The 14,423-nt window shown below is 51.1% G+C and overlaps 1 protein-coding gene across 1 annotated transcript; it reads right to left on the minus strand.

Annotated features, from left to right (window-relative positions):
• Positions 1–1,692: 1,692 nt before the first annotated feature.
• Positions 1,693–2,616, minus strand: LOC103710120 (calmodulin-like protein 3). The gene has a single exon (XM_008795737.4). The coding sequence runs from the start codon at positions 2,503–2,505 to the stop codon at positions 1,813–1,815; it is 693 nt and encodes a 230-aa protein (XP_008793959.1). The 5' UTR covers positions 2,506–2,616; the 3' UTR covers positions 1,693–1,812.
• Positions 2,617–14,423: the final 11,807 nt, after the last annotated feature.

Raw genomic sequence — 14,423 nt, forward strand, 5'->3', positions numbered from 1 at the left:
AAGTCATTGTTTCGGCCTTTCTATTCTTTTGATTTTTTTCTTTTTTTTTCTCTTGTCAGAAACTTTTTCTTCCATCTTTGTTGCTTGATTTAATTGGTGCTTATTCTAGCTTCTGGGCCATCACATGTGATCTACAGCAAAAACCATGTTCCAAAAAGTGTGTCGAAAATAGACTAGTAAGGCTAGGTCAAGCAAGAGGACTTTGAGGACCTGTAGTTGTTTTTCAAGAACTATGACCATGGCAACACAAGAAGCTATAGATCAACTACCTCTCTAATCTGACTACTTCTGCTCGAGGACTTCTCATTGACACCTTCCAATAGTACCACTAACTTAGTCTGCTTGGCCTTAATTTTATACATCAGCTGACCTGCAAACTACGGCCATTTCCTGCCATCATCCCTACAACTATGTTATGATTTAGTTGTCTCACCTAATTGCATCAAGGAATTATAGCACAAAAATCAAAAAAAAAGAAAAAAAAATCCTTGAACTTAAGTACTTAACTAACCATACTCGGAGTTTACTCGCCGACCCTGATAATAGATTAATATCCTATAGGAATCGCACGATATCCTCCTGGAAAGTGATATTTTATAATGTCCACATAGTGCATGTCATGTGGTGGTTAATTGTCTAGCTGTTTACTTGATCAAAGAGGGGGGTGGGGGGAGGAGAATTCCCAAGTAGTCTTGATCATATATTCAGTTCGGCTCTATACATAGATCAAGCATGGTCCACCAAAAGTTTGGATATTGTCTAAAGGCTGGCTCTTACCCAACATATGCTCTCTGCCAGGCTGGGCTGAAAGCAAACTAGATCTTGCTATCTAGGTCCAGCTTGACCTAGATTTGTCCCACAGTGTTTTAGATCTAATATTGACGCCTAGGTCTGACCCATTCATTTGATAAGTTGGATTAGACTAGATTCCTTAGAAGAATTTTGGAGGAATTAATATAGGGTCTAATGCGTTCAATTTGGGTGTTATTAGGTGGGTTCCATACCTGAAAGATCCATATCCTAGTTACTCCACACCCAAACCATAGTGAATGAACTTCGTTTATTAGTTTGGTCTAATTGGAACCAGGGTTCAGATGTAGGTAAGCAAGCCCTAGAGTTTCAATTAGACTTAAGAGAATTCAAGATTAAGTGGGAATCAGGTACGATTTTATATGGGTAACCACAACCTTCGCAAGCACTTTATACCATAGCCCACCAAATAAGGACTTCATACCACGGACCCATCAAATTTTGCCTCTACGAGACTGGATAAATTGTAGGTACTTATTCAGGAATAAAAAATCCTACTAATACCTTCCAGCTAGGTTTTTAAGATGAAATCTTGGGTTATTATAAATAATATTAGAACAAATCTGGCTATAGCCTATATAGATTAGGAGATATTGTAGTATAGGCTCATTGGAACTGATCACGAGCCAACCGTAGTATTTATGATTAGATTTGGATGGATTTGAAACTTTAGCTTGGTGAAGATGCCGGAACTTAAACAAAAAGAGTATATGAGCATTTGTACACATGTGTTTAGCCCCACATCGGGAATAGATTTTGGATATTTATACACATTTTTGACAAAAAGAACAAAGAGTTAAGCATTAGTTTATTAGGTCATACACACTTATGAGCAAGAAGAGAAGCAAAAAGAAAAGAACAAAGGGTTAGCATAAACTTCTTTTTTTTTTTTTTTTTTGGTAAACTTCTTAGGTTATACACATTTCTGAACAAAGAAGAGACCACCATGTTCACCAACCACAGATATCCCCAATATGGCAGAGGCAAGTGATAACACTTGCATCAGAAGAGCTTCCCACCCTCCAGCATCATCTTCTTGAACTCCCCAAAGTTGACCATGCCATCCCCATCCATGTCCACCTTCCTTATCATATCCCGGCAGTCCTCCGCCGTCGCCCCTCGCTTTAGTCCCAGGGAAGCCAGCACCAACCCCAACTCCTCCACCGTTATCAGCCCGTCCCCGTTCCCATCAAACACATCAAAGGCCTCTCTCAACTCCATCTCCCGTTCCTCCTCCTCTTCTTTGCCTCTCTCTACTCTCTCATCACCATCTTCTCCTTCTCGCCCCGCCCCTCGGCCTCTCCCTGCGGAATCATAGAGCTCCCCGAACTCCTCGAGGTCTATGAGGCCGTCTCCATTGGCATCGACCCTCTCCATCATGCTCATAATCTCATTTCTTGTGCTGAAGAGCCCCAACCTCTTGAATGACTCCTCCAGCTCCTCGGCAGTGATGAAGCCATCGCCATCCCTATCGAAGGTAGCGAATATCGTCTCCATGCCGGCCTTGTCGGCTACTGCCTTGCTAGCTACAACTTCCTTGTCAACCTTCTTGGGAGTTTTCTCTTTTGGCTTTGGCGAGGAAGCTATACAAAGAAACGAAGCAAGCCATGCCAAGAGCTTTGGAGAATGGAGAAAGAAGTAGGAGTTGATGAGGCCACAAGTGAATAGGATGGCAACCAAGAGGAGGGCAGCCATGGTTAAGTTCAGAAGAGGAGGAGGGAAGAGGAGGACAAGGGAAGAGGACAGAGAGGCTTGCAGGTACTGGGAGAAGAAGGGAAAGAAAAGTCCTGGCAAAAGAACGGAAGAGACGGGAGAGGGGTGGAGTCTCTTCAAAGCGCCGTGGGAGGAGAGGAGTAATAATGGAAGGTAGCGTACGCGTGTTGAGGGAGACTGGTGATCCCCCAAAACCGCGTGAAACTATAATAACGGTCCATTCATTGATGAACGGACGGTGGCCTTCACGCCATCATCTATGATCTAACATTCTGAACGCCTCGCCAACCTCTGGGTTCTTGGACGATTGATTTATAATGGACCACTTTCTTTTCTAGAAGGCCTACTAACGAGTCAGTGGGCCTGAGCCTATTGAAAGAATAGCATAGAGGAATGGTTTATAAGACGCTGCCAATTACAAAGTAATTCTTCGTTCCACAGAATCATATAACTAAGTTTGATTCTGGATTAGTAACAAAGCTGACCAAGAAATATGTTGGAAGTAATTAAAACAGCAGAGGCTTTTAGAATATCCACGTCTGGACGCAGGTTTATATCTAATTTTCCAAATGGTTTGACAGTTGATCAGGGAACCCGTCTTGCTCCAAGAAACAGTCTTGTAACTTTCGTAGATGTTGTATCTCAAAGAAAATAAAAAGACTAAAAATAGAAATTGACCAAGTTAAATACTTTTTGGATGTTTATCTTGGTACTTTATATCTTCGGGTGCTTGGAATCCTGATTGAACTTTTTCAAAAGTTCGTGGGATGGATGAATATTGTCAATACTGCCACGCCCATTAATAGAATTGTTAGGGTTCTTGATCGCTTTCTCAGCCGGCCAATTTTGCTTTAACATTTTATGACTTTATAATCATTTTTATGTAGATGCTGAAAAAGTTGTTTGGATGGCGTTGGGAAACTGGTGCTGGATATCTCTCTCTCCCTGAATTTAAAATTGGATGCAAGACGTCAGCACTAGAGTCCAACAGGTTAGCTTCAACCGGAGGAATTATTTGGTCCTAATCCGAGGTGACGCTACAACAACATTTACAGCCGTCCCTTGAACCAGCCCAAGCAACCATGTAGCACCTTCATACCACAAAAATGGCCATTTGTCAGGGTAGCCACTCCTGAGTCTTGACCATGAAATCAGCTACCTTGTTCTCTCTCTCTTGGAATATATTTCTCCTGCACCATGCTCCATTGCTTTAGCTTAAATTAGCTCGAGTACAATTCCAAGTTTTGTCCCCTTAGTATTTTTTCAGGAAGAATAGGAGGGGACTTTTTAAGTCCCCACCTAATTTTAGAGCTACTTCATTTAGAAATTTTTGCATGTATATTCCTATAAATATGACCTATTACATATTGAACCCAGCATTTGTATATATGCCCCTCAAATCATCCATGACTAAGAGATAACATTCAATTTATACTATAAAGAGCTATGTTTCTACCAAAGTTTTGCGGTGGAGCACTAATATGCAAATGAAGAAGAGCTTAGGGGACGATTTCAAAAATATCTTGATGTAATTTTGCAGTGGCATAATCTGGATTTTTCGAACAATTCATAACTTAAAGCTCATCAATGGAATTCATAACTTAATGATCAAGGATGCAAACATTTCTAATTTGCAGTAATGGCGTAATCCTTATTTGAGGCTCTCCATCATCCATTATTGTTTGGCCAAGGTCCGTGACAGGGCCGTAGATATTTTTTGGGTACATCAATCCATGCTAGACGCGTACCAAAGCTCATATTACCCCGTGGATCAGGATCGAGGACCACCACTGCCGAGCTGGCCATCGTTAGGGTCGGTTGGGGGCCTTGACCATAGGACCCCTTGGGAGGGAAGGAAGCACGCAACCTCCACCTATTTGAACCAGGTGGTGGATTAGAAACCTAGGATCGTCTGTTGTGCGGGGTTGCATCCAAAATGCTATGTGATCTCGATGGCTGCCAGATGGGTGGTTGTCAACAACAACGTGCAATGTATGGCACATAAAACTATTTTGTTTGATAGCTATCCATCTTCTGATAGTGATCATCGAACTCTGTACAACATTTTGTGAGATGCAAACTATGCACCAAAAATTTCCAGCGGACTGAGAGGGCAAGGTTAGTAGGGGGGACGGAACATAATCACACCCATCACCTTCAATTCTAATAGATGAAGGTTTTGCGTCATCACATAGTAGCATGTGACCTATGACCATGGGAGTGGGAGGCTGCCCATCCCCCCTCTCTCTCTCTCTCTCTCTCTCTCTCTCTCTCTATGGGGGACAAAATTTGTGTTAATTAACCAACCAAGACTATGTATATAGTAATGTACAGTTCACATGATTGGGCATGGGTCCAATGCCAGGAGTTCATAGATTATAACAAGGGTAGCACTTAAGTATCTTCTATGACCACTAAAAAAGATTTTAATTATCAACTCAGCCAACCAGAAAGTCTTCATTGGAGTCTATAATATTATTTTCCACACGATCTTGTGACATGCTAGATATAAGACCAGTACAGAAATAAACACTATTCGACCTAAGCTTAATGTAAATTTTTCATGAAAATGAACCTAGTCGGAATTGATACCACTCAATCATACAAAAGCACTGCTTGAATAAAACTTAATGCAAAAGATAATAGAGTTCCTCTAGAGTGTCACATGTAGCACATCATACCTCAAGGATGTTAAAGTTCAAATAATTAGGTTTGGTCATCACACCTCAAGGGCGTTAAAGGTCAGATAATTAGGTTTGGTTTTTGATGTGATCCAATTAGTCGTGAAACTATTAGATGGATCAGGTCCACCATGGACCTAGGATAAAATCACTCCATTTTCTCCCTCAATCTCCCTTTATATGTGTAATAGCAACACAAAAAAAGAAGGAAAGAGAGAAAAAAATAAAGTAATTTCATCCTAGATCCATGATGAACCTGGTCTACATAATAATTCCTCTAATTAGTTAGGTTTGAGCAATGTCGTCCTAACTCAAGCTTGCAAACAATATTGTTCCACCTTGGCCTCACCCAATGGTAAGGCAGTTGTCGAGATAATAAAAATATATGATGCAATTACTCTTTAGAAGGATACATTGGTATTGATAATATCACTTGATTATAACACTAGATGTTTCTTGAATGTAATCTGCATCGGAAATGCTTTATTATATTTGTGACAATTGCTACATGATAGATCCTACATCCTATCACCCTTGCCTAAATTATGTATTTTATAATAGCATGGAGTTTCTTATTGTATGCGCGAGATCGAGATTAGGCCCCCCCATATAGGTTTGTTTAAGTTACTGGCTGCAAGGCACATGCAAATGTGGTAATCACTGTTGTCTATGATTTAAATGTGTCTTTTATAAGTTGCTATTCTCAAGATTCTACCATCAGAAGCTCTTATCTTTTTCTTAACTGATGGTCTCTTGTAATACATCAACTACTGAGAATCTCAGGAAAAGGAACTGGATAGCACCTATCAGCAATATACTCCGCTCTAAACATAAAGAAATGACCAATCACTCAATTTTAGAGTAAAGTTTTGTGAAAGGTATATGGAGACATTAATTTGGACATAAGCTCAAGATATTTGCCTCCCCCTTCTCCTCTCTTATCTTCGTGGGTGGATTGGAGAAGAGTTAGTGTTAGGAAAATTGTCGAGATACTTTGATCATGATCATTGGTTGGAGTATTTGGCTGGAAAATCAAATAAATTTTATGAATAGAACAGTTTAATCTTTAAACAGATTAAAGGAGCATCTAATAGAAAACCAAAGAGTATGGCACTTTGTATATGGAAGGCTAAACCTATTAATTTTTTGTCTCGCTTCGTCGTCTCACTCTAACCTTATTAATTAGAGCTTTTCCCTTATGTTTATTCTATTTTATTATCTCAATAGACCGGATTTACATGTTGCATGTAAACATTGAATAATAAAGCATTTACATGTACTATTTCATATTATGTGTTCTCTAAGCTAAAGTTGGGAGAGATTATGTTTGTCGCCTGACAAAGGAACGTCCAATTTGCCATGTGTTACGGGGGAAATAAGCCGCCATGCCCCACGTGACCGGCACGCGCGCCCAGGAAGACTACGGCTGCCCTTTGATCCAGCAATCCGACCCCGAGTCGGACATCCTCGGCTCCGCAGCCCGACCCCGAGTCGGCTGCCCTTTGATCCAGCGCTCCGACCCCGAGTCGGACGTCCTCGGCTCCGCAGCCCGACCCCGAGTCGGCTGCCCTTTGATCCAGCAATCCGACCCCGAGTCGGATATCCTCGGCTCCGCAGCCCGACCCCGAGTCGGCTGCCCCTTGATCCAGCGCTCCGACCCCGAGTCGGAGATCTCTTGATAACGACAGGCTATTCCCCAGAGGCACGCCGCGGCCTCCTGCTCCACTACTCCCTGCAACGGCTGTATCCGATGCTGCTCCACGATCTCCTGCATCAGCCGTACAAAGCGGAGCCCCACTATGCCCTGACGTGGCCGTACCCGGTGCTGCTCCACGACGCCCTGTAACGGCCATGTCAGTGGCCACACCATCGTGCCCCACGATAACGAACCCCCCTGAGAGACCCCCCGGCCAGGTATATATGCGGCTGGGGGGAGAAAGGGGGGGTGAGCAATATCTCCCAGAGCACTCTCTTACTTGCGATTATCACCTCTCCTCCTCCTCCAATCTCCTCTGACTTGACCGTCGGAGGGCCATCACCACCCTGGTGGTGGTGCAAGGCTTGTTTGCAGGTTTCTTGGCGGAAGGTGGAGCGCAACCAACACCAACCAAGACAACTCAGACGGAACCCCGTTCACACCGCAGTGCCAATCGTTCTCGGTTTGGACCACCAGCAACAGTTGGCGCTAGAAGGAGGGCCGAATCTTAGAACGATCGTAATGGCACGGCGAGGTGGTCGTGGAGCTTCCAATGCTTCCGGTCACGGAGCCTCTCGCGCCTCCGGCCGAGAGGCTGCTGCGTCCCCAACGCACTCTCAGCAGCACTCCACCGCCCCTTCTCCCATTCAGACGGTCGAAGCTGCTCAGTTCGACCAGCTAGCCCAGCAGGTTCGCACCCTCGCGGAGGCAGTGCAGAATCTGCAGGGTGTGATCTCTCGGGTGCCGCAACGGGCTCAGGAGCCGCTGCCCCCCGAGCACTCGCCTCTTCCTCACAACCCGCGCTCCTTCCTCTCCCATGGAGAGGAGCGCCGGCGCGAGGAGGATTCTCGAGTGCGGTCCATTCTGCCAGGACCTTCTCATCGGAGCTGTGCGGGGTACGAGAGGCGGACCCGGGCGCGTTCTCAGACACCCCAGTCCTCGAGGGGCCCGCACTCCAGTCGGTCCCCCTCGCGCCGCTCCTTGTCCCCCACCCACCGGTCGCGCTCCCTGGACCGGCGGGTGGACGATCTCCACAGACAACTCCAGGTCCTGAAGGGCCACTCTAAAGATCCCTTCGCTGACTTGGAGATCTCCTCCCAGCCGGCGCTTGCCTCGAGGATCCTGCGGACCCCGAACCCGCCGGGGTTCAAAATGCCGGCGATCGAACCCTACGACGGGGCGGCGGACCCGCGGGACCACGTGGAGAGTTTCAGGACTCTTATGCTCCTCCATGGAGCATCGGATCCGCTCCTCTGCAAGGCCTTCCCGGCGACCCTCCGTGGCCCGGCAAGGGCATGGTTCGCCGGCCTGGAGGCTAACTCCATCCAGTCCTTCGACCAGTTCACCCGCTTCTTCATCAGCCATTTCGCCGTCAGTAGCAGGCGGCGACTGGTCTCCGACTCCCTCTTTGATGTCCGGCAAAACGAGGGAGAAAGCCTGCGGGATTATCTCACCCGCTTCAACAAGGCTACACTGGAGGTCCGGAACCTGAGCCAGGAAGTGGCTCTCTCAGCCCTGAAGCGTGGCTTCCGGAAGGGCAGACTCACCTTCTCCCTGGACAAACGCCTGCCGCGGAGCTTCCCGGAGCTGTTATCTCGGGCAAACCAGTATGCAGACGCCGAGGAGGCAGCCTCCCACCGGAACAAGGAGGCCGCCGAGGCCCCTCTAAAGCCCGGGAAGAAAAGGCGAAAAGAGGCACCCCAGAGGAGGAGCCCGACGCCTCAACGCCGGCGCAGAAGCCCGTCACCAGCAAGGAACCACGGCGCCACACGCCCTCGTTCTCCGCACCGACGCTTCAACCGGTACACCCCACTCCTGGCCCCCCGGGCCCAGATCCTCATGGAGGTCAAGGGGCGGGAGGACCTCCCGGTCCCGAGGCAGATGAAGAAGATCCCTGGGAGGAGGCCTTCTCGGGCGTACTGTGAGTACCACCGAGACCACGGCCACGATACCGAAGACTGCTTCCAGCTTCGGGACGAGATCGAGGCTCTCATTCGCCGAGGGCGTCTCGGTCGATATGTAAACGACCGACGTCCCCCGGCAGACCCGCGTCCGGCCGACCCGGCCCCTCAGGAGCCTCGGGAGCAGAATCGACCCGTTGCGGGAGTGATCCACACCATCACTGGGGGCTGCTCTCGGCCCGTGAGGAACGCAGGGGGCTCGGCGGAAGCATCAGGAGTGGCCGTCGCGAAGAGGCAGCGGGTCGGAAATGTAATCGCTTTTTGTGATGAAGATGTAAAGGGGGTTCAGACTCCCCACGATGACGCCATGGTGATCTCTCTCACTATGGCGAACTATGATGTAAGGCGTGTTCTTGTGGATAGTGGAAGCTCAGCTGATATTTTGTATTACGAGGCCTTCCAAAAGATGAGCTTGTCCCGACAATTGTTGCACAAAACATCCACCCCCCTCATAGGATTCACTGGAGACGCTATCTCGGCCGAAGGTGTCATTGAGCTGCCTGTGACTGCGGGCGTTGCACCCGCAGAAGCCACGGTGCGACTCGGGTTCTTGGTCGTCCGTGTCCCCTCGGCCTACAACGCTATCCTCGGACGACCCGGACTGAACGCCCTTCGCGCGGTGGTTTCTACCTACCATTTGCTCATGCGGTTCCCCACGGCGGCCGGGATTGGAGAGGTCCGAGGTGACCAACCAACCGCACGGCAGTGTTTCCTAGCAACTCTCAAAGGGAAGAAGCCCATGGAGGCCCTAAGCGTCGAGTCCCTTGACGCCAGAGACGAAGTGGCCTTGCGGCACGGGGAGCCGGCCGAGGGCGTAATCGAAGTTCCCCTCGAAGAAGGCCGCCCGGACCGCACGGTCCGGGTCGGTGCCGACCTCGACTTGGAAGCTCGGCTCCGGTTAGTGGAATTCCTCCGAGCCAATGCTGATGTGTTTGCCTGGTCGGCGGCCGATGTACCTGGGATCGACCCGGAGGTCATTTCTCACGCCCTCAACGTCGACCCGACCCACCGACCAGTAAAGCAAAAGAAAAGACACTGTGCCCCGGATCGGATCCGGGTGGTCGACCAGGAGGTAGACAAACTCTTGGAGGCAGGTTTCATAAGGGAAGTGAGCTACCCCGAGTGGCTGGCAAACGTCGTACTTGTCCGGAAGGCGAGCGGGAAGTGGAGGATGTGCGTCGACTACACCGACCTGAACAAGGCGTGCCCCAAGGATAGCTTTCCGCTTCCGCGAATAGACCAACTGGTCGACGCGACTTCCGGATATCAGCTGCTGTCTTTCATGGACGCCTTCTCCGGCTACAACCAAATAATGATGGCTCCACAGGACGAGGAGAAAACGGCCTTCATAACAGACAGGGGGCTGTACTGTTACAAGGTAATGCCCTTCGGTCTGAAGAACGCTGGCGCTACTTACCAGCGCCTCGTCAATAAAATCTTCAAGGAGCAGATCGGCCGGAACATGGAGGTGTACGTGGACGATATGCTGGTAAAGAGCCGCCATGCGGATCAGCACATTGCGGATCTGGAGGAGACCTTCGCCACCTTGCGGAAGTTTCGTATGAAGCTAAACCCAGCGAAGTGCGCCTTTGGTGCTTCGGCCGGGAGGTTCCTCGGCTTCATTGTCAACCAGCGGGGGATCGAGGCCAACCCGGACAAAATCAAGGCCATCCAAGATATGTCCCCTCCGACCAAAGTGAAGGAGGTTCAGGAGCTCGCTGGGAGGGTCGCCGCGCTCGGACGATTTGTGGCAAAATCGGCCGAACGCTGCCAACCGTTCTTCAAGGTGTTGAAGCGCCCGAAAGACTTCCTCTGGACGGCTGAATGTCAAGTGGCGTTCGACCAGCTCAAGGAGTACATGGCGTCTCCTCCCCTGCTGTCCAAGCCGCAAGAGGGGGAGATGCTCTACCTTTACCTGGCGGTCTCCCCAACCGCAGTCAGCGCAGTACTGGTTCGGGAAGAGGCAAAACTTCAGAAGCCCGTGTACTACACCAGCCGAGTCCTCCGGGATGCCGAGACGCGGTACACGAAGGCTGAAAAGATCGCCTTCGCGCTGCTGACTGCGACCAGGAGGCTTCGCCCCTATTTCCAGGCTCATTCTGTCACCCTTTTGACCGATCAACCACTGCGGCAGATCCTCAGCAATCCTGAGAGTGCGGGACGGCTGGTGAAGTGGGCAGTAGAACTTGGTGAGTTCGACATCCGCTACCAGCCCCGGCCCGCCATCAAGGCCCAGGTGCTCGCGGACTTTCTCGCTGAGTGCACTGTGCAGGAGGCGGAACCTAGGCCGCCGGAAACACCCAGCCTCGATCTCCCGATCTGGACGCTCCACATTGACGGGTCGTCGAACCCTGAAGGTGGAGGGGCTGGGCTGGTCCTTACCAATCCCGATGGAGTGATAGCCGAGTATGCCTTGAGGTTCGGATTTCCAGTGACCAACAATGAGGCGGAGTACGAGGCCCTAGTCACGGGACTCAAACTCGCCAAGGAGCTCGGCATCCGGCGTCTGAAGGTCTTCACCGACTCCCAGCTGGTGGTCGGGCAGGTTCGAGGGGAGTTCGAGGCACGGAGCCCGACCATGCAGAGCTACGTCCGGAAGGTGCAAGCACTCATTTCCGACCTCGGCAGTATTGACATTCAGCAGGTCCCAAGGAGCGAAAATGCTAGGGCCGACAGGTTGTCCCGCTTGGTGGGCGCTGAGGCACACAACTTGTCAAGGGCGATATACCTGGAGACCCTAGATGCCCCGAGCATCGGCGAGGCTGAAGCGGTAATGGCAATTGATCCGGAACCATCTTGGATGGACCCGCTTGTAGCTTACCTCGCCGAAGGGATCCTCCCCGAAGATGAAGATCAAGCTCGGCGACTTGTTATGAAGTCCGCCCACTATGTACTCTACGAAGGAAGGCTGTATCGGACCTCGTTCACCGCCCCCCTCTTAAGGTGCCTCCGCCCTTCGGAAGCGGCTTACGCCCTCAGCGAAGTCCACGAAGGCATCTGCGGATCGCACCTGGGGGCTAGGTCCCTGGCACATAAGATCATGAGGCAAGGCTACTATTGGCCGACCTTATTGGAAGACTCAAAGGATCACGTACGGAAATGCGACGCCTGCCAGCGCCACGCCAACATCCAGAGAGTCCCCTCTGTTCCCTTGGCGCCAATCACCGCCCCCTGGCCCTTTGCACAGTGGGGAATGGATATCCTCGGACCATTCCCCATCGCTTCGGCCCAGCGGAAATTTTTGATTGTCGCCATCGACTACTTCACCAAGTGGGTGGAGGCAGAGCCACTGGCCACCATCACGGAGGCGCAAGTCCGGAAGTTCGTAAAGAAGAACATCATTGTCCGATTTGGGGTACCTCGGGTCCTCATCTCGGATAACGGTCGACAGTTTGATAACAAGCATTTCCGAGACTTCTGCGAGGAGTTCGGGATCGAACATCGGTTCACGTCCGTGTCGCATCCCCAAACCAACGGCGAGGCCGAGGTCACAAATCGGACAATCCTCCAAGGTATCAAAGCGCGGATCGGACGGACGGGGCAAGCTTGGGTCGAGGAACTCGAGAATGTCCTTTGGGCGTATCGGACCACGCATCGGACTCCTACCGGGGAGACGCCTTTCAGCCTAACCTATGGCACGGAAGCCGTTGTCCCCGTAGAGCTCGGACTTCCCTCACCTCGGGTAGCCGCACACCGACCCGAGGCCAACTCGGAGCAACTCCGAGGGAACCTGGATCTCTTGGAAGAAGCAAGGGAAATTTCGCAGGTTCGGATGGCAATGTATCAGCGGAGGGTGGCCCGATATTACAACTCCAAAGTCCGACCGAAGCTTTTCAGAATTGGAGATCTGGTGCTGAGGCGAGCTAAGGCATCTCAACCTACGGAAGGTGGGAAGCTAGCGCCGAATTGGGAAGGCCCGTATAAAGTTCGTTGGGTAAACCGACCTGGCTCCTACCAGTTGGAAGCCCTAGATGGCCGAGAAATTCCAAGGGGCTGGAATTCCGCTAACCTGCGGATGTATTACCAGTAGAACAACAAGGCCAGAAAGACAATTTGAAAAGGTGCAACACTTTTCATTTCAATAATTTCTGGTTACAATGGCGTGCTCGTGTGATTACAAGGAATTCCCAGAGGGGAATTAGGGAGTAAAGAAAGCAAAGAAGAGGTGGAGAATCCGTGGAGCTGAGGACCGAGGATCCCAAACCCTCAACCCAAAGCAGCTGCAATCCCACCGGAAGTGGGTGCTTCTAACCGGAGGCGCCATCCAGCACCTCACCAAAAAGACGAGGAGCCGCCGCAGAAGAAGCTCCCGCTGCCCCCAGGGGAACGCCGCCTCCAAAGGATATTCCCATCCTCCCCAGTGGTAGGAAAGAGAAGGAATTCGAGGGGGAAGAGCATATGGAGGCGCGGTCCCGGACTGAGCGTCTGGTGCAGAGCTCAATCGGGAGGCTGAACTTCAAGGAGGGGAGATGTGATCCCGGATGAAACGCCTAGAGCGGAGTTCCGCCGGGAAGACCCTCCTTGTTGATCCCAGATGAAACGGCTAGTTGGCTGAAGTCGCAAGGGGAGCGCCTCCCCTTTCCTTCAACAGGAGTCTCTCAGTCATATGCCAAGGAGGAGGTCCGCGATCCATGGCAACCTGAACAGCTCCGGCTTGGCAAACTCCATCGTACCTGCACCTGTATTTATAGCCAAACTGCGGCCCCCTGGTCGTTCCGATGCGGGTGGCTCCAATAAATGCAGGCGCATTGAAACCGGAGCCGTTCCGGCTCCCGAGGCGTATCTCCCCGCGATTTCCTAAGCGTCATTCTCCTTAAACCGCATTCTTTGTGCAGGACAATCCGGGTGTCATGTACCCCTAGGTCCACATATCTCCGCTCGCGCCCAGGCCGTATCCTCCTTGAAGAACCCGCGTATCGCGGCCGCTCAACTAACACTCCTCGCAAGCAGCAGCTGGCGATCCGATTTTCCAGGTAACGCATTAATTAGCGTTTAATGCCCTTCTCGTGTTCCCCCAGGCAACGCTTAGAGAAAAGGAGAAACATGATCGCGGCTGGCCACGGAGAAACCCCGTCGGGCAGCGAGCGACAAGCGCACGACCAGCGAGCGGAATTTCCCGAGGCTCGGCCCTCGGATGCCTGGCTAGCCCGATGATCATCCCGGGAGCAGACTAGCCGGAAGCCCCGACCGGTCGCCTCGGCTTGCGCCAGCCTTGGCCGACCAACGAGTGGAAGGTCCCGAGGCTCGGCCCTCGGATGCCAGGCTAACCCGACGATCATCCCGGGAGCAGACTAGCCTGAAGCCCCGACCGGTCGCCTCGGCTTGCGCCAGCCTTGGCCGACCAACGAGCGGAATGTCCCGAGGCTCGGCCCTCGGATGCCAGGCTAACCCGACGATCATCCCGGGAGCAGACTAGCCTGAAGCCCCGACCGGTCGCCTCGGCTCGCGCCAGCCTTGGCCGACCAACAAGTGGAATTTTCTGAGGCTTGACAACCCTCGGATGCCAGGCTAACCCGACGATCATCCCGGGAGCAGACTAGCCTGAAGCCCCGACCGGTCGCC

Source organism: Phoenix dactylifera, unplaced genomic scaffold (assembly GCF_009389715.1).
Source record: "Phoenix dactylifera cultivar Barhee BC4 unplaced genomic scaffold, palm_55x_up_171113_PBpolish2nd_filt_p 000046F, whole genome shotgun sequence".
NCBI lineage: Eukaryota > Viridiplantae > Streptophyta > Magnoliopsida > Arecales > Arecaceae > Phoenix > Phoenix dactylifera.

What these genes read in the sequence shown, in the direction of transcription:
- LOC103710120 (XM_008795737.4), bottom strand. Translation starts at nt 2,505, where the DNA reads ATGGCTGCCCTCCTCTTGGTTGCCATCCTATTCACTTGTGGCCTCATC.